Source organism: Macaca mulatta, chromosome X (genome assembly GCF_049350105.2).
Source record: "Macaca mulatta isolate MMU2019108-1 chromosome X, T2T-MMU8v2.0, whole genome shotgun sequence".
In the NCBI taxonomy this organism is placed as follows: domain Eukaryota; kingdom Metazoa; phylum Chordata; class Mammalia; order Primates; family Cercopithecidae; genus Macaca; species Macaca mulatta.
Window position 1 is genome coordinate 110,124,986 of NC_133426.1, and position 22,804 is coordinate 110,147,789.

General features: G+C 39.4%; 1 protein-coding gene and 1 long non-coding RNA gene across 2 annotated transcripts in view; one reads left to right on the plus strand and one right to left on the minus strand.

The window, feature by feature from the left end:
• LOC106995279 (uncharacterized) overlaps positions 1-9,359 on the plus strand; it is a 112,697-nt gene extending 103,338 nt beyond the window's left edge. The window contains exons 20-21 of the long non-coding RNA XR_013413038.1: positions 5,886-6,064; positions 8,323-9,359. This is a non-coding gene — a long non-coding RNA (uncharacterized LOC106995279). The remainder of the gene's footprint in view (positions 1-5,885; positions 6,065-8,322) is intronic.
• The window catches only part of LOC696900 (ras-related protein Rab-40A-like), a 133,391-nt gene continuing 118,780 nt past the window's right edge, over positions 8,194-22,804 (minus strand). Inside the window, exon 22 of the mRNA XM_077989265.1 lies at positions 8,194-9,288. Within this exon, the coding sequence (XP_077845391.1) occupies positions 8,379-9,215 (837 nt within the window). The 5' untranslated portion in view covers positions 9,216-9,288 and the 3' untranslated portion in view covers positions 8,194-8,378. The remainder of the gene's footprint in view (positions 9,289-22,804) is intronic.

A 22,804-nucleotide genomic window follows, 5' to 3' on the forward strand; every position in this document is an offset into this window, starting at 1 on the left:
CAACACTGTGTCGATGGCATCTTTTCAAAGTCTGTGCTCCGCTGAAGGGCACAGTTCCAGGCACAGTCCCTGTGGCTGTTTGGACTGGTGAGCCAAATGTGTCCTCTTGGAACCCACCAAACTGTCATAGAAGAATACTAGTATTGTGATAAAAAGAACCTGGTCCATGTATAAATGTGTGTGCGCGCGATTGTGTATGTGCTGGCGTGATTGTGTGTGTGCTGACAACCACATTTTCCTCTGCTTCCTTCTTTTCCTTCATGGCTTTGCATCTCATTTGGTCTCCCTTCCTAAATTCAGGTTGAGAACAAAAGTTCTCTGAAAAGGAATTTAGAGGAAAGAGACTTTATTCCAGTGAATAGTTTGCAAATCGGGGAGATGTAGCCTTCAGTATAAAATGAAGGTGTGTTCCAGAGAACAAAGGGAAGGTTTGTCTTTTTTTTTTTTTTTTTTTTTCTGAGACGGAGTCTCACTCTTTCACCCAGGCTAGAGTGCAGTGGCTCGATCTCCGCTCACTGCAAGCTCTGCCTCCCGGGTTCACGCCATTCTCCTGCCTCAGCCTCCCAAGTAGCTGGGACTACAGGCGCCCTCCACAACGCCTGGCTAATTTTTTTTGTATTTTTAGTAGAGACGGGGTTTCACCGTGTTAGCCAGGATGGTCTCGAGCTCCTGACCTCGTGATCCGCCCGCCTTGGCCTCCCAAAGTGCTGGGATTACAGGCTTGAGCCACCGTGCCCGGCCAGGTTTGTCTTTTATGAAGAAAATTCCCACCCAGGGTCCCACTCAGATCAACTTATGCAAATGAAGGATTCCAACTTGCTTAGTTCCGATTGGTTGACATAGGTGAAAGCTTATTGGTTGGTTTAAGCACCATAAAAAGGAACAGGCAGCTATGAAAGTCCCAAAGTTAAGCAGACTTGCAGGTTTTCTGGAAACTCGAAGTAATGTGTGACCTTTAGTCAGCAAATGGCCACTTGGCTCTAATTTGAATTTAGGCCCGGTTAAACACCCAGGATTCATCTTGAAGGACTGGTTCTTTCAGGCTTCACAGGGCCCAGAAGTAAAGGAAGGGAATTGTCAGAATGGCAGTTATTTTTACCATATCCTTATCCACATCCTTCCCTACATTCTGAAGATAAACTTGTACATGGTTAATTGTTGGTGCAAACAGTGTGTACATATGTAGGTTTTTGATAAATATTGCCACACTGACACCCATAAAGGTAGTGCTATTTAGACTCCCTAAGTGAAGTCATGCAAGAAAACACACAGGGGAGTGAAGAAAGTAATAGTAATGACATCCTGTTAGACAGTAAATGCCCTACACTTTGTTGTGGATCCACTCTCAAGGCACTGCCACAGTTGGAACATGTGGAAGTGATCAGATGAAAATCAAATTTTACACGCAAGTAAAACCTGAAGTAACATGTGGGATGGTGTTAGGAGGGGAAAATCCTTGGAGGAACATATGACAAGCAGTCACCAGGGCTGGGATACAGCTACCGTTTTACATGCATTCATGTTTATATAAAACATGTGCATCATGGCCTTTGTATGAAAAAGTTTGGTCACTACTGTGGTACAACAGAAGACCAGGGCAATATCATATTTTTAAACAGCTTTCTTGTAGTATAGTTTATGGACAATAAAATGCATGTATTTGAAGATAGAATTTTGTGATTTTTAGTAAATGTATATAGAGTTGTGCAATGATCTTCATAATTGAGGGTTTAAAAATCTTTTATTTTTGATTTTTGTGGGTACATAATAGGCATATATATTTTGGAGGATACATGAGATATTTTGGTACAGGTAGGGAATGTGTAATAACCACATCATTAAAAATTAGGTATCCATCCCCTCAAGCATTTATCCTTTGTGTTACAAACAATGCAATTATACTTTTTTAGTTATTTTGAAATGCACACTTAAATTATTATTGACTATTGTCCCCCTGTTGTGCTACCAAGTACTAGGTCTTACTCATTCTTTCCAATTTTTTTGTACTCATTAACCATACCCACCTCCCCGCCAGCCTGCCACCACCCTTCCCAGCCTCTAGTAACCATCCTTCTATTCTCTATCTCCATGAGTTCAATTGCGTTCATTTTTATCTCCCAGAAATAAGTGAGAACATGCAATGTTTGTCTTTCTGTGCCTGGCTTATTTTACTTAACATAATGGCTTCCAGTCCCATCCATATTTTTGCAAATGACTGAATCACTTTCTTCTTGATGGCTGACTAGTACTCCATTGTGTATATGTACCACATTTTCTTTATCCATTCACCTCTTGATGGACACTTAGGTTGCTTCCAAATGTTAGCTAAAGTGAATAGCGCGGCAACAAACATGAGAGTGCAGATGTGTCTTCAATATACTGATTTCCTTTCTTTTGGGTATATACCCAGCAGTGGATTGCGGGTCATATGGAAGTTCAATTTTTAGTTTTTTTGAGGAACTTTCAAACTGTTCTACATAGTGGTTTTACTAACTTACATTCCTACCAACAGTGTACAAGGGTTCCCTTTTCTCCACATCCTTGCCAGCATTTGTTATTGCCTGTCTTTTGCATATAAGTGATTTTAACTGGGGTGAGATGATATTTTGTTGTAGTTTGGATTGGCATTTCTCTGATGATCAATGAAGTTGAGCACCTTTTCATATGCCTGTTTGCCATTTGTATGTCTTCTTTTGACAAATGTCTATTCAAATCTTTTTCCCACCTTTTAATCAGTTTAGTTATTTTTTGCTATAGAGTTATTTGAGCTCCTTATACATTCTGGTTATTAATCCCTTGTCAAATGGGTAGTCTGCAAATATTTTCTCCCATTCTGTGGGTTGTCTCTTCACTTTGTTGATTGTTTCCTTTGCTGTGCAAAAGCTTTTTAACTTGATGTGATCCCATTTGTCCATTTTTGCTTTGGTTGCCTGTATTGGGGTATTACTCTAGAAATCCTTGCCCAGACCAATGTCCTGGAGAGTTTCCCCAAAGTCTTGTAGTTACATAGTTTGAGGTCTTAGATTTATGCCTTTAACCAATATTAATTTTTGTATATGGCAAGAAGTAGAAGGTCTATTTTCATTCTTCTGCATATGGATTTCCAGATTTCCCAGCACCACTTATTGAAGAGACTGTCTTTTCCTCAGTGTAGGTTCTTTGTTGAAAATGGGTTCACTGTAGGTGTGTGGATTTGTTTCTGGGTTCTTTATTCTATTCTACTGGTCTGTGTGTCTGTTTTTATGCCAGTACCATGCTGTTTTGGTGATATAGCTCTGTAGCATAATTTGAAGTCAGGTATTGTGATTCCTCCAGTTTTGTTCGTTTTGCTGAAGATAGCTTTGGGTATTCTGGGTCTTTTGTGATTTTATATGAATTTTAGGATTTTTTTTTCTGTTTCTGTGGAGAATGTCATTGGTATTTTGATAGGGATTGTATTGAATCTGTAGATTGCTTTGAGTAGAATGGACATTTTAACAATATTGATTCTTCCAATCAATGAACATGAAATTCTTTTCCATTTTTTGGTGTCATCTTTAATTTCTGTCATCAGTGTTTTATAGTTTTCATTACAGAGGTCTTTCACTTCTTTGGTTAATTCCTGTGTATTTAATTTTATTTATGGCTATTGTAAATGGGATTACTTTTAAATTTATTTTTTAGATTGTTCACTGTTGACTGGCCTATAGAAACGCTACTGATTTTTGTATGTTGATTTTGTATCCTGCAACTATACTGAATTTGTTTATGAGTTCTAATCGTTTTTTGATGGAGTCTAGGTTTTTCCAAATATAAGATCATGTCATCTGCAAACAAGGATAATTTGACTTCTTTTCCAATTTGGATGCCCTTTGTTTCTTTCTCTTGTCTGATTGCTGTAGCTGGGACTTCATAGTTGAGTTTCAGATGTTTTCATCATCCTAAGATTACCCATCCTGCTTGAATGCAGTTAACCCTGTGCCCACCCCCAACCCTAGGCAATCACAGATATGCTTTGTTTCTCCGTGGATTTGCCTGTTTTTGACATTTTACATAAATGAAATAAAAAAATATTGGGTCTTTTGCATCTGGCTTCTTTCACTTTACATAATGTTTTCAGAATCTGTGTTGCAGCGTATATCAATACCTCATCCATATTTATTGCTGAATATACCCCATTTTATCCATGTATCAATTGATGAGCATTTGGGTTCTTTCCACTCTTTAGCTATTTTGAATGATGATCCTGTATACATTCAGGTACGAGTTTTTATGTAGACATATTTCTTTTGGCTATGTACCTAGGGGTGGAATTGCTGTGTCATATGGTAATTCCCTGTTAACCATTTGAGGTATGGCCAGAGTATTTTCATAAGCCTGATTTCATAAGTACAGGCTTAACTTGTTTTTCTCATTATTAGACTGAGGTTGTGGGTTTTCAGAAGGAATACCACAGAGATGAATTGCCCTTTTTATCACACCATATATGGGTTTACATGCTACCCATATGATATCAATGGTGATGTTAACCTTCATCACTTGGTTAAGGTACTGTTTGCCAAATTTCTCCAGTGTGTGGTAACTATTTCACATTCCTATACTCTTTTCTGTAGAAGTAAGTCACTAAGCCCTGTTCTTAGGAGGTAGAGGACAGAATTAAACTTCACCTCATGAACTGTGGGGTAGCCATATATATATTATTTAGAATTATTTGATTGAGACAATTTGTCTTCTCTGATCCATTTCTTTTTCAATTGAAACACTTATTTATATCAGTATGGAATTATGTACACTTATCATATAGTTGGGATAGTTTACCAAATGGAAACATTCCAAAAGGAATTCCAGCATTATGATTTGTGTGGTGCAGTAGAATTCTGACCTAATCAGGAGATTGCAGGAGTTCCCTCTCTCTACTATTATATTTCACCACCGTTATATTACCTAATTATGGCATATTAAACAATCAGACAATGCTTTTAGGCAATATATTTAACCATGACAAATTTTGAAACAACATTTTAATTTCAGGTGATTACATTGTATACTTAGTAATTCCTTCAGAAAGAAATAAAACAATAAACAGAATTTAAGTGATCATAAAAATATTGCTAACATGCAGTAAATCTATTTGCAACATTCCTTTTATTGAAGCAATATTATGGGATATGTTGGGGAAATGTTGTACTTCAATTGATAGCACAGTTCCTGTAGCACAGCCTTCACATTATCTGACTGACTCTATGGAAGCTATTTTACAATGCTAGCTTTTAGGTAAATATAGCATTGCCATAAAATCTTTGTCTATACAAAAGCAACTGAATTTTGGCATTGCAGGTGAAGCTTTGTCTCCAGATAGATGTTCATTTCAACAGTCTTGATCTATAAATGGGACAAAGGCGTGGCTGTTGGTTTTGATGGGGTTCATTTCAGTGGAGGGGTGCGGTAACAAAGCACCATTAGATGAGGAATGAGGACTGAGGTGGAGGGAAGTATAAAGGGATGAGTTGAGTATTGAGAATTCTTCATAGAACTTTGGTTGCAATGGGAGAATATATGTAAAGAGAACAGTAACTAGGGTTGTAGAGAGGGGTCCAGGGTTTTTAAATTATGTTTTGAAATTATCAATGATAAGAGGCTCTCTCAGGATGGAAATATTAATGAGAAGGAGCCATCTCTTCTTAGGTCTAGAAACTGAGTTCACCACAACCCCCTTACTTCCTTGTTTCTATTCTGGGGAAGTCTAAAGCTTAACCAGAAGGATGGTGTCATTTGACCTTAATGCCTGTTAACTATGGGGATGGATGGATGGATGGATGGATGGATGGACAGACGGATGAATGGATGGACAGATGAATGGATAGATGCACGATGTGTCAAACAGGTACTGGTATTTTATCTTCTAGCACCGAGCTCCTCACACAGGTGACTGAACCCATGGTTTTGGTGTCTGAGAAGATACAGCTTCTCCAGTCTCTGTAACTGATGTCAGGAAGATAGGAGCACTCAGCTTCAGTGTTCAGAAGCAGATTTAGGCCGACTGCCATACCTTACATCCTGGAGGGATCCACCCTGACTTGAGCAGGTGAGATCACAGAAAGACTTGCTTTCCATCACAGGGACAGTATTACAGCCTGCTCAGAAGCATGTTGTGGTCCAGCTCTTGTGTCATTTAAAAAGACTCCAGCTCTTCTCTAATACTGAATTCAACTAATACCACAGAGAGATGTTCTTAATCTTCTAGACAAACACACTGCCATCAGTATCCCCCAGAGGCCACAAACACACCCTGGAACCATAATGCCACCAGTAGCTCTAGGAGAACTTGCAGGCTAATGTGCCTGTTGCTCATTGTTTTTAGGCTACATATGAAAATGGACCAGTTTGCAATAAAAATATAATGCAATGATGATTATCAGAGCATTTTGTATACTAGGGAATTTTTTAAGTTATCTGAACACCAAATTAAATATAATGACAATGAAAGAATTTCCACCTGTCATATCATCAAAGTATAAAAAGAAACCATTCAGGATTCTAGTAAGGCATGCAGGGAAGTCTACTCTGTTTCATATTGGTGGTGGGGATGTCACTTAGTACAACCTCTTTCCAGGTTGATTTGGTAATTTCTATTAAAGACTGTATGCATCCCCGATCTGCATGTGTTTAGCGCCTGCTCCTTCAAGTATTCACCCTCAGCATGACCCCTGTCCCTCTGAGAGTGCATATTCTTCTTGACATCAGAACTGTCTGGAGACTCCAGTTTCTAAAGTACTGGCCCAGATGCACTCCCTTGTCTACAGAGTAGGAAATTTAGGTCTGACAAGGTTCTCTGTCTTTCAGAAGAGAGACAGAACTGGCAGACTGGCTTCAGAGCTGAAGATACAGATTTCATTAGTGACCCGGGTCAGCAGGAAAGCAAGATTTACTTGGTTATGGTGTGATGTGCAGCTCAGCATCACAGTCTGCCTGGGGGTGTATAGGGTGCAGGTCTCTGCTTTTCCACTTAGTGGCAGGATGCTCCCCAGCCAGGCTGCTTAACCTGCAAACATCACTGTTTCTTCAGCTACAGGATGGTGTAGAAATTATATCCTCTACCTCCCAGGAATGTTGTGGGAAATTCATGAGACAGAAAAGTGCCAGCGTTCAGGAAGGGTGAGTCCCCAAGGCTTCCTGAGGCCAGAGATACTGCCCTTCTGCAGTACTTTATGTTATAATCACCCTATGACAATGCACAAGTAAATGGTCATTCAGTTACAAGAGTGCAAGGACTTATATTTACTCAGTTCATCCAATATAGATTATTATAATATTCACAATGTAAATTGGAAAGTAACTACGTGGAAATCAGTTCTTCTTCCTTCCCATCTAAGGTCTCAGAAGTGCTTTCCCAGATGTGATCTCATTAACCTCTATATTGATCTGAGATTTGTTAACCAAAACTGGCCAGTACAGGGGAAATGACTCACCTAAAGTCTTATAATGGGCCTGCCCTGCCATGTTCTATTGCAATGTTTTTCTGCAAAGCCTCATCTTGCGGGGTTACATTATGTATATTTTTCTTTTTCTTTTCATTTTACCAAAAGAGAAAAATATATACCTTTTTATTGTTAAGAAACATTTTCTCAAATAAGTACTTATTTCATTCCTTACTGAAATGGTTTTTTCTTACTGATCCATTGAAACCATGTTGGCTATGTTCAACATAACTAGAGATATCTTTGGCGTTTTCCTCCCTTAGCTTCATATCTTGTAGAACATCTTGTACAAAAAAAGTAGATTTATAGAAAAACATACATATAAATCACGAATTAATCCTCAAATGTAGTAAAATAACATAGCAAAAACTTTATCAAATCCATTTCATGCACAAACTGGACAGATCTGTTATATACAATCTCTATATGCATCTGCAGTGTTTTATAAATTGGTGCTTTGACTTTAAAAGGAGGTTTACAAAAAGCCCCCTCTTGTAATATCAATGACTAAATTATCTCACTATCATTGATTCTCAAATTTACTTGAATTTATACTCATCACTGCCATATCACCATTCTTACAAAGGCAGTAATTTTAAGGAAAAAGTTGCAGTGTGATTATGATATAAGTAACATTCAAAATTTCATGTTACCAAGAGTTGAGCAGAGTACTAATTTCCCGTTTATAAACACACGTCTAAAAAGAAAGCTTCATGCACATCCACATAGAAATTCAAAGTCAAACTGCGTAATGTGTTTTTATTGACAGAAGGCATCACACCATTCCCAAGCAGCATGATTCCCTTGAGAAACTGAAAACTAATTTCTTGAATCTAGAATGCGACTTCCGACTTCTGTCTTCCAGGTGTAACCAGAGTTCTTCCTGGAGCGATTCCAGCTTGTTTCCTTTTGGTGCCTTCCTTAAGAAATTTTGCAGCTGTTTCTGGTGCAGTTTTTGGGTGGGCTCTGGGGTGGGCAGACGATCTCCACTTTGCAGAGGCTGCTCCTTTTGTGGGTGGAGCTGGTGGTGAGGGAGTAGGAGAGGCCTCGCATCATCCTGGCATTCAGGCCCTTAGCCATGGAGAAGGACTTGAGGTGGCTTCTTAAGGCATTGGGGAGCGGGAGCTTGTCCACCAGGTATACGGGTGTGCAGGACACGATGGTGCGGCAGCAGAGGTCTTGCAAGCTCAGTACCTTGCTCGGCCTCCCGAAACAATTCATCCTGTGCCGCAGCAGCACGATCCTGGCCAGCTCCGTGAAAGACTCTATGATGTTGAAATTGCACAGAGGGCTGACCTCAAAGAAGGTCACGCCCAGGCGCTCAGCGTAGGCTTGGGCCTGCTCCCTGGGCACCTGCCTCTTGAATGCCAGATGTAGGCGATTCCCCACCAGGATTTTAGGGACACCAGGGGCATGCTCATCGATCTTCTTAATCCATCGATCCATACCCTCGAAAGACCAGCGGTTTGCAATGTCGTAGACCAGGATCACTCCTTGTGCACCACGAGAGTAGGAGCGGAATATGGTACAAAATCTTCCCTGCCCCGACGTATCCCAGAGCTTCAGCTTCACCCGCTGGCCATCCAGCAGGATGGTGGTCGTCTTGTAGTCGATCCCCCTCAGGTGACTGTATGGGGACTCGGCCGCGCCATCCTGCAGGCTCTCCAGGATCTCACTCTTGCCTACGTCGCTGTCGCCCACCAGCAGGAACTTCAGCAGGAAGTCATAGGCCTGGTCGGGGCTGTCCAGGGTGCTCATGTTGCTGGCCCCGCACTCCCGCCTGAGCCAGGCCCACAGGGTTGTGCGCAGAGGTAATGCCGGGCCTGTTTTTCTTGAGAAATTAACATAGAACATAAAAAATGAGATGGGGAAGTCTATGAAATAAAGCGAAATGAGGTGGTGGCTTTGATGGATTTCTTTTACAAACCCAGGAAACTGGTTCAGTGATTGTTTTCCTTTTCCTTACCCAGCACAGAGTAGTGACACAGCAGTTAATTAATCATGGAAACCTATACATTTCCCTTAAAATTTTCATATGATCATTATGGAACCATGCCTTTTGGATTATGTCAAAGGAATCTCCTTTAAAGGAAGGATGGGTATGGGATAGGAAAGGGACTAAGATGTGTTGAGTACCGTAGGTACCCTACACTGTGTATGACACTTAAAATATTTTGTTCTTTTGCTTTCAGAACAGCTGTCTTTGTTAGCTATGATTGTTTCCATTTTACAAATCAGAAAAGGCAAACTCAGAAATGTTATGTAATTTAAAAAAATATTGCCATTATTATAGAGATCACAGAAATCACAATCCTGAGCCAGGGCTCTCCTCATATAATGCACCACACATCCTTTTTACTCTGTGGCCATGCAGGGTTTAGGAGTAAGTGTGAACTGTCTGTGCATGTGATCCTTGACAAGCCACGCATGTTTGCATGGGCACTAATACTTTTCTTGCTGCAGGTGGACATCTCCCATAAATATAAGAGCCAAGATCTCAAAAGAGACATCTAGGACATAGATTTTGCTAGAGTGTCTCATAAATAATATTCACCCAAGAAAGATGTGTTGAAATAATGCACGCATCCATCAGTGAAGGGTTTTAGGTTTAACACATGTACAGCTCCTATAACAAAACAGCAAAACTGACAAAATATGTAAATGGTTCACAGGTGAAGAAACACAAATGGCCAGTAATCACAAGAAAAAGCATTCTAGCTCACTAATACATTAAGGAATGCAAATGAAACCATCTAAATATCCTTTTATCACCTATCATCTGACAAAATTTAAATGTAGAAAAAAAAGCGAAAAAGAATTTTTTAAAAATTTGAAAAACGAAAAGGTGAAAAGTGGTTCTCTGTGTGTCTGGGTATGGGGGCGGGATGAGGGACCAAATACATCAAGGAAATGGAAACACACTTATCAGTTATAAATACATTTAAATATTGTAACAACAGGTACAAAGATGGTTAAAGAAATGAGAATGCTCAGACACATATAAGGAAGTTTAAATTATTGAAATCAAGCCCCAAGGGATAGATGTTTACACATGTAATGGAGGAAAAAATGTTCACATGTCCAAAATAGCCAGGTAAGTGGTTATTTGAAATAGCATTGCTGAAATCTTTTTAAAAAGGAAAAAATGAGAAACATTCTAAATACTCATCAATACAGAACAAACATGTGAATAAAGGATAAGAAAAACATTTCTATTTCTCTGTGGGCTTCAGGGCAAATAGAGAAAAAAAAAGCCTTTAGATTAATTCCAGAGTTAGCTGACAATAAGGAGATAATAAAGTTGTCTCCCTGATTTATATAAACTCCCTTAAAGACAGCACCCTGATTGGAATAATGATCATAATTATTGGTACCTTGAACAGCCATTAGGATAAAGGAGATGAAATATAGAATGTATTTGCTTAAAGTAGTTCAGTGCAGGTTACTTTCCTTCTCTTCAGCTCACCCGTCGCAAGGCCAACACCTAAGCTTCTGCCTGAGCCCACTCACTACTTAAGGGATCAGCCAACTCATGCGGTCCTATACCCAGTCTCTTGGCATAAAGTGCAGGATTTCACCTCCTCTGTCTTCCTCATCACCCAGAGGGGTTGTGGAGTGGGGGACCCGTGGGGCCACAATAGCAGGGGAATGGAATCTGACCATTTCTCAAGCCCTGGAAGCCCATCTTCTAAAAGGGGGTGCTTGGGGTCGTTTAGGGAGGGTGAGGGATGAAACCTCATTCCAATCCTGCCACTTACCTGGGAAGGTGACTTAGGCTGTGAAAGCCTGAGCTTGATTATCTGTGAGATAGAACTGACTGTATCATCCTTACAGAGCTGTCCCAAGGAGCAAATGAGAAAACCTGTTGAGAGTATATGGCATGAAGTGGGATTCAATGGCCCTTTAAATGCTGAGACACAGAAGTGGGGGCTGGCTGAGCCTCTGGGCTAAGAAGGCATTGTGAAAAGTCATTTTTCACTGTTTCTACTAATGAGAACACAGACATCCATATAAAGAAAGCAAATCTCTCTCTGATATGCCTTGAGTTCAAAGTTTTAGAGACAGAATGTTCTCTACATTCTTGGATGTTTCATAATCTAATAAAAGCTGTTCAACATCATGCCTCTGAGCAGACCCAAATCCACTTCCCATGTTAGAAAGAAAAAAATGATAGATGTAAAACAAGACTATAAAAACATATGCTCCAGGGCATGAAACACCAAGTAGCACTTACAGGGCTGAAGAAAGGTGACAGAGAGGATAGAGGTCACAGGAGCAGGGTCTGGGCAACTGTGTCCATAGGATCCTAGAGAAGGGAGGACTGAAAAGGAATGGGTGGAGGTCTGGGAAGCCTATACAGGGGCAATGGAGGCTAAATGCCCCACTCTCTGTGAGGGACCTCTCTATAGTGTGCACGGGACAACGTATACTGAGGAGGGAAGAGATAAATCAGTGAATGCCATGTAGATTTGGAGTCCACAGCCAATGGACCAGCTTTAATACACATATATTTTTCAAACAGAACTGGCATCATAGTTTGTCACTCTTTGCAATATGTCCTCATTTAAAAAAAAAAAAAAATGGAGATAGCTGTGATGCCTCCTGATGGCCAGAACCTGGATCACAGCTTTGAAAGTCTCAGACAAGGGGCCCAGGGAAAGGGAGAGGGATGTTGGAGGTGAGCTACAAAGATCTCAGCCAGAGTTTTCTGGAATTATTCACCTAACGATAGCAATCTCCGTGTATCAGTCATGTTCTGGCATATATGAAACTGAGATTGGTTCCAGCCCCTGTCTGAATTAAAGATAAAACTGCATCTGTGAGTGTGTATTTGAAGTGATACAGCTAGACCTAGACACACACACAAATGTGCACACACACACACACACACACGCAAATACCCTGTCGATTAAATTCTTTTATTTTCCGTTTTTACCATAAAATAGAATACAATGAATGCTTTTTCAAATTAATAAACATATACATAGTACCTTTGACAATCTGTTCAAAAGTATTTTATCACAGCCATAAAAAAAAAAAAAATCATGTCACTTGTAGCAACATAGATGCATCTGGAGGCCATTGTCCTAAGTGAATTAACACAGGAACAGAAAACCAAATACCACATGTTCTCACTTATAAGTGGAAACTAAACATTGGGGACTCATGGACATAAAGATAAAGCCCTGGGGACTACTGGAGGAGGGGGGAGAGGTGGGGCAAGGGTTGAAAAACTATTGGGTACTATGCTCACTACCTAGGTGATGAGATCATTCATATCCCAAACCTTAGCATCCCACAATATACCTATGTAACAAACCTGCACGTGTACCCCCTGGATCTAAAACAAAAACTGAAATTTAAAAGAGAAGAACATTCTGCCTCCTATAATGAAGAAACATCTCAACTAACTTATTTTTTGGAAAACAGCAACATTTTTTCAAAGTTTGGGTACATTTTTAAAATTCACTATGGCTCTTTCTTTCAGGTCCATTTCATTGACTACAGAAAGGCATCAGAATTTTTTTCTTTTTCTTTTTTTGTTTTTTTTTTGGACAGAGTCTCGCTGTGACGTCCAGGCTAGAGTGCAGTGGTGCAATCTCAGCTCACTGCAACCTCCACCTCCCAGGTTCAAGCGATTCTCGTGCCTCAGCGTACTGAGTACCTGGGATTATAGGCATGTGCCACCACACCCGGCTAATTACTGTATTTTTAGTAGAGATGGGGTTTCACCATGTTGGCCAGGCTGGTCTTGAACTCCTGGCCTCATGTGATCCACCCACCTCAGCCTCCCAAAGTGCTGGGATTCCAGGTGTGAGCCACTGCACCCAGCCAGGCATTAGAATTTAACTTTATTGCCTTGAATATTTTAATTAATGTTTTATATTTAATCTTAAAGAAGGGGAAATTTTATACCATTGAAGAGACACTTATGCTTACAAGAACTCCTTTTAATAATAAAAGCAGAATTTATTAGTAAAAAAGGGAAAGAAATAGAACATTATCTTCACTTCAGCAGCTTCCTTTATGACCTTACAAGTCATTATTCCCCCAAAAGTAAACTACACTAACTTCTAACACTAGAGATTTGCCTGTTTATGAACTTTTCATATTTTATATACCTGAAATTATACTTTTTTGTTTCTGCTTTCTTTTGCTTAATATTATCCTTGTGAGATATATCCATGATTTTGCATATGGCAACATTAAAATGAGCATTCTAATTGTGGTAGAGTATTTCATTTTATGAATACTACAAGTTATCTGTTGAATGATATTTGGGTTATGCCCACAGTTTGACTAATATTATAGTACTACTACATACAGATTTGTGGCTGTCTTTAGTGGATGTATGTACACGATTCTGTTGAGTATGTCAAAGATTGGAATTGCTGGCTCATAGGTATGCATATAGTTAGCTTTAGTGGATATTGCCAAATGATTTCCCAAAGTGTTTTCACCAATTTACTTTCAGTAATAGTACATAATGGTTCTACTTGCCCCTTATTCTTTTTTTTTCAGTTCATGGGGTTACTGTAGTATCTCATGACAAGTTTAATTTGCATTGTCCTAAAAACTAAAAACGTTAAGCACCTTTTTATACATGCAGTTGTTGTATTGTAAAGTGCCTGTTTACTTCTTTTGCTCATTTTCTACTTTTCTCCTTGTTTCCGAAAAATCAAATCACTGTATATATAAAATCTTTCACTCTGTATTTCAATATTTTCTTTCTTAAGAGTATGTTTTGGAAGACAGAGTCTTTAATTATAATGTAGCTCAGTTTATTATTTTTTTTTCCTTTGGGATTAACAGTTTTTTGTCTAGTGATTAAGAAATATTTGCCACCCCAACTACATAAAAATATTTTCCTACATTGTTATAGGTTATTCTTTTACTTTTGCATTTAGACTGACAATCTACCTGAAATCAATTTTTGTACGTATCTAATTCAGCTAGCATACTTAAAATATCATCCTTCTCCCTTCACTGCACTGTCACCTGTGTCATAAGTGAAAATGACCACATATGGATTGGGTCTATTTCTTGACTCTATTAAGTCCATTGGCCTGTTTTTTTTCTATCCTTACACCAATTCTACATTCTCTTAATTATAATAGCTTGTTTTTTTAGATCTCAATTTTTAATTGTTTTTCTTTGAATAGCTTCAGGAGTACAAGTGGTTTTGGTTATAAGGATCAATTGTACAGTGGTGAAGTCTGGACTTTCAGTGTACCCTTCACCCAAAATAGTTTACATTGTACCCAGTAGGTGATTCTTCATCCCTTACTCCCTTCCCTCCCTTACTCCCACCTCCCCCTTCTGAGTTTCCAGTGTTCATTATTAATTATAATAGCTTTATATTTTAATCTTAGTTTGTAATAAAATGTTTGAACTTTGTCCTTTTCAACAAAGGTTTTAAAAACTGACATGCTTTTTAAATATATATATATATGTTTTAAGTCCTTGGGGCATAAAATTTAAATCCAAACAGATCTAATTAAAACATAATCCAACATATTTTACGACAAATGAATAGATCATTGCCAATTCTTTACTTGCCAGTTAAATTTTTAAAAACTGTGCATTCAAATATTCACTAAAATACTTTTATTCTCAAATATGAAACTTCAAAAACTATATAAGAGTATATTCACAAATCCAATTTAAACTGCACCTCTCACTGGCCCAACTCCCACCCCTTGACCCCAAGGGGTCTGTTGTCCCTAGAATAGTGCACATTCTCCAGAAGTGCCCCTGTAGGTGAGGTGCACATCAACACATTCACCTTCACACACAGTCTTCTCCAAAAGTACAATCATAGTCCTCATTTTTTGCATCTTGTCATTATAAATTCTCAGGATTTAAAATCATTTCTGTCTTGTTAGTTCTTGTGGTTTTTGTATTTATTTTATTTCTTCTAAAAAAATGGGGTACATGTGCAGAACGTGCAGGTTTGTTACATAGATATACGTGTGCCACGGTGGTTTGCTGCACCTATTGACCCGTCCTCTAAGTTCCCTCCCCTTACCCCCACCCCCAACAAGCCCTGGTGTGTGATGTTCCTCTCTCTGTCCATGTGTTCTCAGTGTTCAGCTCCCACTTATGAGTGAGAACATGTGGTGTTTGGTTTCCTGTTCCTGTGTTAGTTTGCTGAGGATGATGGCTTCCAGCTTCATCCATGTTCCTGCAAAGGACATAATCTCATTCCTTTTATGGCTGCAGGTTTTTGTATTTTTAAATGTTTATTATTCATGTATATACTTATTTAAATTTTCTGTTGAAATCATTGCCAATTGTTTTGTTACCAAGTATGTTTCACAAATCATGGCTACTAACCCAGTATCTGAGATGTAGTTTACAAATGTTTTCTCCTTTGTTTTAATACAGTCTTTAGTGTTTTTTTTTTCCTTTGGAAAGTGTTTTAAATTTTATTAATGGGACCTAAACATTATAGAGGTCATATTTAAAAAGAAAAAAACATTAAAAACCACCTGTGGAGCAGATACTGCCAGCGTTGAAGGAGATTAGAGCACTCAGAGTTCTGGAGGCATCAAGACAAAATGAAAATAACAACCGAAAAAAAAACCTTAAGTAATTCCAAAGTTAGCTGCTGATCAGGAGATTAAAAAGTTTTCTCTCTGAATTACATAAACTCTCCTTAAGCTTAGTTTCCTGATTTGAATAATTATCAGAATGACTGGTTAAATGTTGTTAGGGTAAAAGCAGATGAAATACAAAGTGCATTTGCTTACAGTAGTTCAGGGCATGTTACTTTCCTTCTCTCCAGCTTGCCTGTCCCAAGGCCAACACCTGAGCTTCTGCCTGAGCCCACTCACCAAAAATCAAATTTAAAGTGCACCTCTCACTGGCCCAACTCCCACCCCTTGACCCCAAGGGGTCTGTTGTCCGTAGAATAGTGCACACTCAGGTCTACAGGTTTTTGTATTTTTTAAATGTTTATTGTTTATGTATATACTTATTTGAATTTTCTGTTGAAATCATTGCCAATTGTTTTGTTACCAAGTATGTTTCACAAATCAGGGATACTAACCCAATATCTGAGATGTAGTTTACAAATGTTTTCTCCCTTGTTTTTAATACAGCCCTTAGTGGGGTTTTTACACACTAGGTCTACACCCAGGTCTCTTGGCACAAAGCGCAGGATTTCACCTCCTCTGTCTTCCTCATCACCCAGAGGAGTTATGGAGTAAGGACCTGTGGGGCCACAATAGCAGGGGAGTGGAATCTGACCATTTCTCAAGCCCTGGAAGCCCATCTTCTAAAAGGGAGGTGCTCAGGGTCCCCTAGGGAGGGTGAAGGATGGAACCTCATTCCAATCCTGCCACTTACCTGGGGAGGTGACTTAGGCTCTGAAAGCCTGAGGTTGGTCATCTGTGAAATGGGACTGACCATACCATCCTTACAGAGCTGTATGAGGGGTTAATAAGACAACCCTCCCAGAGAATATGACATGAAGTGGGACTTCAATGGTCCTTTAAATGTTGGAACACAGCAGTAGGGGCTGGCTGAGCCTCAGGGCTTAGGTAGTCATTATGAAAAATCATTTCTCATTGCTTCTCCAGACGAGAACACAGACATCCAGATAAAAGAAGCGAATCTCTCGGATATGCCTTCAGTTCAAAGTTTTAGAAACAGAATGCTCTCCACATTCTTTAGTGTTTCATAATTCATAAATACTGTTCAATATCATGCCTGTAAGGAGACCCAAATCCACTTCCCCATGGTGGTAAGACAGGCGTGTGTGAACTCACCTGGTGAGCTCCATGACAGATCTCATCAGGGACACAAGGGGCAGTGATTGTCTAATGAGTGCTCCAGCACTGCTTAGTGTGTGTGTGTGTGTGTGTGTGTGTGTAGATATATAGATATAGATATGAGTATTCTGAACATATCCTGCAGTCACTTGTGCAGGGTTCTCAGATCATGCATAATTCAGCCACATCACATCAAAATTTCAGCGACTTGCTGCCTTCCTGAGAGACAAAAATCCAGGAATTACTAGCATTTCTGTAACACACAATTGTCCATTCTGTTATTAGGTAATAACTAAATATGTATTGAGCTTGAAAAACATACTAGTTCATTGGAGGTATCTCATTAACTCAAAACTGGAAATAAGAGAGCAAGAAGGGAAATGAATATATGGGCAACTTCATAGGTTAAATCTGAGATGAGACGGCTTCTTCACATCAACTTTTAAACTTGCTCAAAATGTCAAGGAATTGAAGTTTTTAAAAAATCTCTTTGGATCCCTCATCACCCAATCAGTCACAGGATCTCTCTCTCTCTCTCTCTGTCTGTCTATCTCTTCTTTCCCCTCCCCTCTCCCCTATCCCCTCCATTCTTTCTCCTCTCCCCTTTCCTTCCCTCCCCTCTCCTCCCCTCTCCCTCTCCCTGTCCATCCCCCTCTTCCTCTCCCTCCCTCCTTCCCTTCCCTCCTTCCTTCCCTTCTTCTCTCTTTTCCCCTTCAAAGTCAAGAACCAAAAAGAGTTTTCCGCATTTTCTGTTAACATTCTTCACTTCCCACTGACTCCTTATCCCATTGCACTATGGTTTCTGTCCCCAGAATTGCAATGAAGATGCTCTCCAAGGTCACATTCCACCTGTTTTCATTATGACCAGTTTTTTTCATCATGAGCAGTTTTTTTGTATAAATGTATTAACATACGAAATATTTCTTTCTTTTTTTTTTTTTTTTAGATGGAGTCTTGCTGTGTCGCCCAGGCTGGAATGCAGTGGCACAATCTCAGCTCACTGCCTTCCTGGGTTCAAGCGATTCTCCTGCCTCAGCCTCCTGAGTAGCTGGGATTACAGGGATGCGCCACCACGCCTGGCTAATTTTTGTATTTTTAGCAGAGACAGGGTTTCACCATGTTGGTCAGGCTGGTCTCAAACTCCTGACCTCCTTATCCGCCCACCTCAACCTCCCAAAATGCTGGGATGCCTGGCCGAAATACTCCTTTTAATGAGCTCCTAAAATATCCTTGCTTGTGCAGTTGCATCTTTCACCTAACAACAGAGATTTCACTGTTTCTCAGACTCCAGAGCATGATGTACTGGACATAAATCCAATTGTCCCACTCCCTAACTGTGTGGTCTCAGGCAAAGTCCTTATTCTCTCTGTCCCTCAGTTTTTCATCTATGAAATGGAGATTAGCCACAGTATCTACTTTGTGAGGGAACTATAAGCACCAAATGACTCAATACCTAAAAATCACTCGGATCATAACATATTTTAGCCATTTTTATTTCTTTTTCTCTATCTTTATGGGCCATTAGTATCTCTGTTATCCCTATGGTGCAGCCTGATATTTACTCACAACCTTTCATGTATATTGTTTGTTAGACAAGCAGGTTGCAAAAGTAAATAGGATGAAAGTAAGTAGAATGAAACTTTATCTTTCATGAATAAATATATAAATGCATGTAGTTCTGCTTAAATATATAAATACCTGAATAAGGAAACTTCTAAAAGAATTTATACAGATAAACTCATTACCAGGGCTTGTCTTTGAGTGTTCTGTTTGGGATTAATATTATTTATTTCCTCTCCTATGCTATCTATTTTTAACTATAATAAATAGCTACTGCTTTTACAATTTTACAAAATAATAAAATGGTGGTGAAACTTAAGCATTCTCAGCCCTAAGCACAGGAAAGACACTGATATTTAGAATGAGGAATGTTCCTGAGACTCAGAAAGGGAGAGAAGATTTTGTGGGAACCTCATCTACATTATAACAGGGTATATTTTCCCCAAATTCCCACTCACACTGATAATTATCAATACTTTAATTTTTGCCTAGTTCACTGGGAAAAATCAAGGTATTATTGTTTGGTTGCATTTTGTTCCCCCAAAAGATACATTGATGTACTAACCCCAGATACCTGTGAATGTGACCTTATTTTAAAAATAGAGTCTTTGACATGCACACATATGTTTACTGCGGCACTATCCACAATAGCAAAGACTTGGAACCAACCCAAATGCCCATCAGTGATAGTCTGGATAAAGAAAATGTGGCACATATACACTATGGAATACTATGCAGCCATAAAAAAGGATGAGTTTGGCCAGGCACGGTGGCTCATGCCTGTAATCCCAGCACTTTGGGAGGCTGAGTGGGTGGATCACGAGGTCAGGAGATCGAGACTATCCTGGCTAACACAGTGAAACCCCGTCTCTACTAAAAAAAATACAAAAAAAAAATTAGCCGGGTGTGGTGGTGGGTGCCTGTAGTCTCAGCTACTTGGGAGGCTGAGGCAGGAGAATGGCATGAACCCAGGAGGTGGAGCTTGCAGTGAGCTGAGATTGCACCACTGCACTCCAGCCTGGGTGACAGAGCGAGACTCCGTCTCAAAAATAAATAAATAAATAAATAAATAAATAAAGGATGAGTTCATGTCGTTTGCAGGGACATGGATAAAGCTGGAAACCATCATTCTCAGCAAACTAACACAAGAACAGAAAACCAAACACTGCATGTTCTCATTCATAAGTGGGAGCTGAACAATGAGAACACATGGACACAGGGAGGGGAACATCACACACCAGGGCCTATCGGGGGCGGGGGGGGGGGCTAGGGGAGGGATATCATTGGGAGAAATACCTAATGTAGATGATGGGTTGATGGGTGCAGCAAACCACCATGGCACGTGTATATGTAACAAATCTGCATGTTCTGTACATGTACCCAAGAACTTAAAGTATAGTAATAATATAAAAAAAGAGTCTTTGCAGATGTAATCAAGTTAAGATAAGACTATTAGGGTGAGCTCTAATCCAATATGACTTGTGGTCATATAAGATAATGAAAATGCCACTAAAGACAGAGACACACAGGGAGAGCAACATGTGGTGACAGAGGAAGAGACTGGAGTGATGTCCCTGCAAGCAAGCAATATCAAGGATCTATGGCCATCACCAGATACTAGGAACAGGAAAGGAAAGATTCTTCTCATAGACTCAAAAGGAGCAAGGCCCCATCGACACCTGGACTTCAGACTGATATTCCTTGAGTTCCATGTTTTGTAGACAGAAGGTTATTGACATTCTTGGGTGTTTCAAAAGTGTTGCATCTAGAACTGTGAGAGACTAAATTTCTGTTGTTTTAAGCCACAAGTGTTTGGTACTATGTACAGCAGTCATAGGAAACTAATACAAAGCCTTAGTTTTGGTTAGTTTTTCTTTTGTTTGTTTGTTTTTTTGTTTTGTTTTGTTTTGTTTTGCTGTGCCCTGATCAACAGTAAGGCTGGAGATCTAATAAGCAGGAGTAGCACATGCTGGTTAGATAAATTTACTCAGGAACCACAGAGCCTGTGTTCAAATCTCAGCCTCACAACTTGCTAGCCCTGCCCTTGTTGTACCCCAGTTCTCTGATGTTTAAAGTTGGAAACAACTGCTCCTCTTTATAAATGGTGGTGAGGATTAAATGAAGTATGGGTTTAGAATTACAGCAGTGTCAGGAACTGAGAAAAATCACAATAAATACTAACCATTTCTATCATTATTTCATACCCGGATTGACTAGTACTGTTTCTACTGCCATTTTTTATTATAATGTGGATTTTGTTAGTGTGGGTTGACCTTCACAATATATGTCATTAAAAAGCAGTTTACAAAGCTAAAAGTAGGATACTATTTTATTTCTATTCTTAAATATATAGTTACATTTGCATAATATAATTTCTGAAAAAACATTCAAATGTTGACAGTGCTTATCCATGCATAATAAAATTTTAAGGTTTTTTAAAGATTGTATTCCTTTCAGGTATTTTCCATTTTTATCTATAAGAAAGGTGTCTTGGTTTTGGAAGCGAGAAAAACAATAAAAACAAAATACCCCTGCCCTTTTCATAGGAAAGTTGCTCAACGTTAGGAATGATAACATGTCTAAGCCAAGACAATTAGGTACTAGGGTGGTCCTAGAATTAAAGTATGAATCTATCTACATGACATCCTCAGTTGGGCAGGTTTAGAGAAATTATAGACACCCGGGGGAAGGGCAAGCACGTCTCTCAGATGAACCTTACATTCAACAGCCAGATGACATTTCTACTTTTCAAGATTTTAGGGAAGGTCATGAGATGAAAGTGGTTTCATAACATGCTTCTTTCTGCAGTAGCACAAATAAAGTCCCTTGAATTGACAGCAGACTCCTCTTTTTACCCACCTAGTTGGCCAAGCAGTGACTGCCACAGGGGAGGGAAAGGGGAGGGACTGCATGAAACCACTAGGGCTCAGCACCACAGCTTCCAGAGGAGAGAATCCTAACACAGCAGGATTCAGGGTAAAAGTAGAGTCACAGTCTCACTCGGCCCTGGGCCCCAGGAGTAATCAACACACGTATGAAGTACCTTGCTCATACAATTAAAAATATTAAGCAGAAAGGAAAATATACACATGCCAATCACATGTAATACCAAATCATATCAAGTTCTAAATGGGATGCATACCTAAACTAACCAAGGGATTTGGATAGTAGATTGGACACATAAAAACCAACTCTTGGAAATCACTGACTTTTTTTCACCAAGATTGCCCAGATTAGTTCCAGATTTACAGACATAGATGTGTAATCACGTGAATAAAAGTGGGAAATTATGCCTGGACAATGGGAAGATATTTCACATTCAAGATACACTGCAAATCCCAGCTACTTGGGAGGCTGAAGTGAGAGGAACAATTGAGCCCAGGAGTTCTAGGTTGTAGTGTGCTGTGATTGTGCCTGTTAATAACCACTGCACTCCAGCCTGAACAACATAAGGAGGCTGAAGAGATCCTGTCTCAAGGAAAAAAAACAAAAAAACAAAACAAAAAAAAAAACCCACAAAGATACACTGTAACATTGTTTTGGGCTGGCTGTCACCTGGGAAACTCTTAAGACTTTAAACACATCACATTTTTTTAAATCACTGAAAAGTGATATGTACTAATTCTGTTAGTGCTCTCTATAGCAGGTAAACTGGAAAAGTGGGTGTGTCTGGTTTAGTAGCTCTGAAAGACAGTACACATGTAAAGAGGCATATATGGCAGGTCACAGTGTTGAGATATGAATGGGTATTTGTTCTTCTCATGTTTCTTCCTTTCTCCTTTCCGTCAGATAGCCAGACAACTACAGATAAAACACAAAATCACACTATATTTCGTGCAGAAATATATACATATGTAACGAAGAATAAATAATGAAAAGTCTAAATGCTTGTTACTGATTACTCCTTTGTAAGAAGGAGGCTAATGCAAGCAGAAGAAACTTTGATTTTCTTTCTTTTCTTTTTTTTTAAAGACAGGGTCTTACTCTGTCACCCAGGCTGGAGTGTAGTGG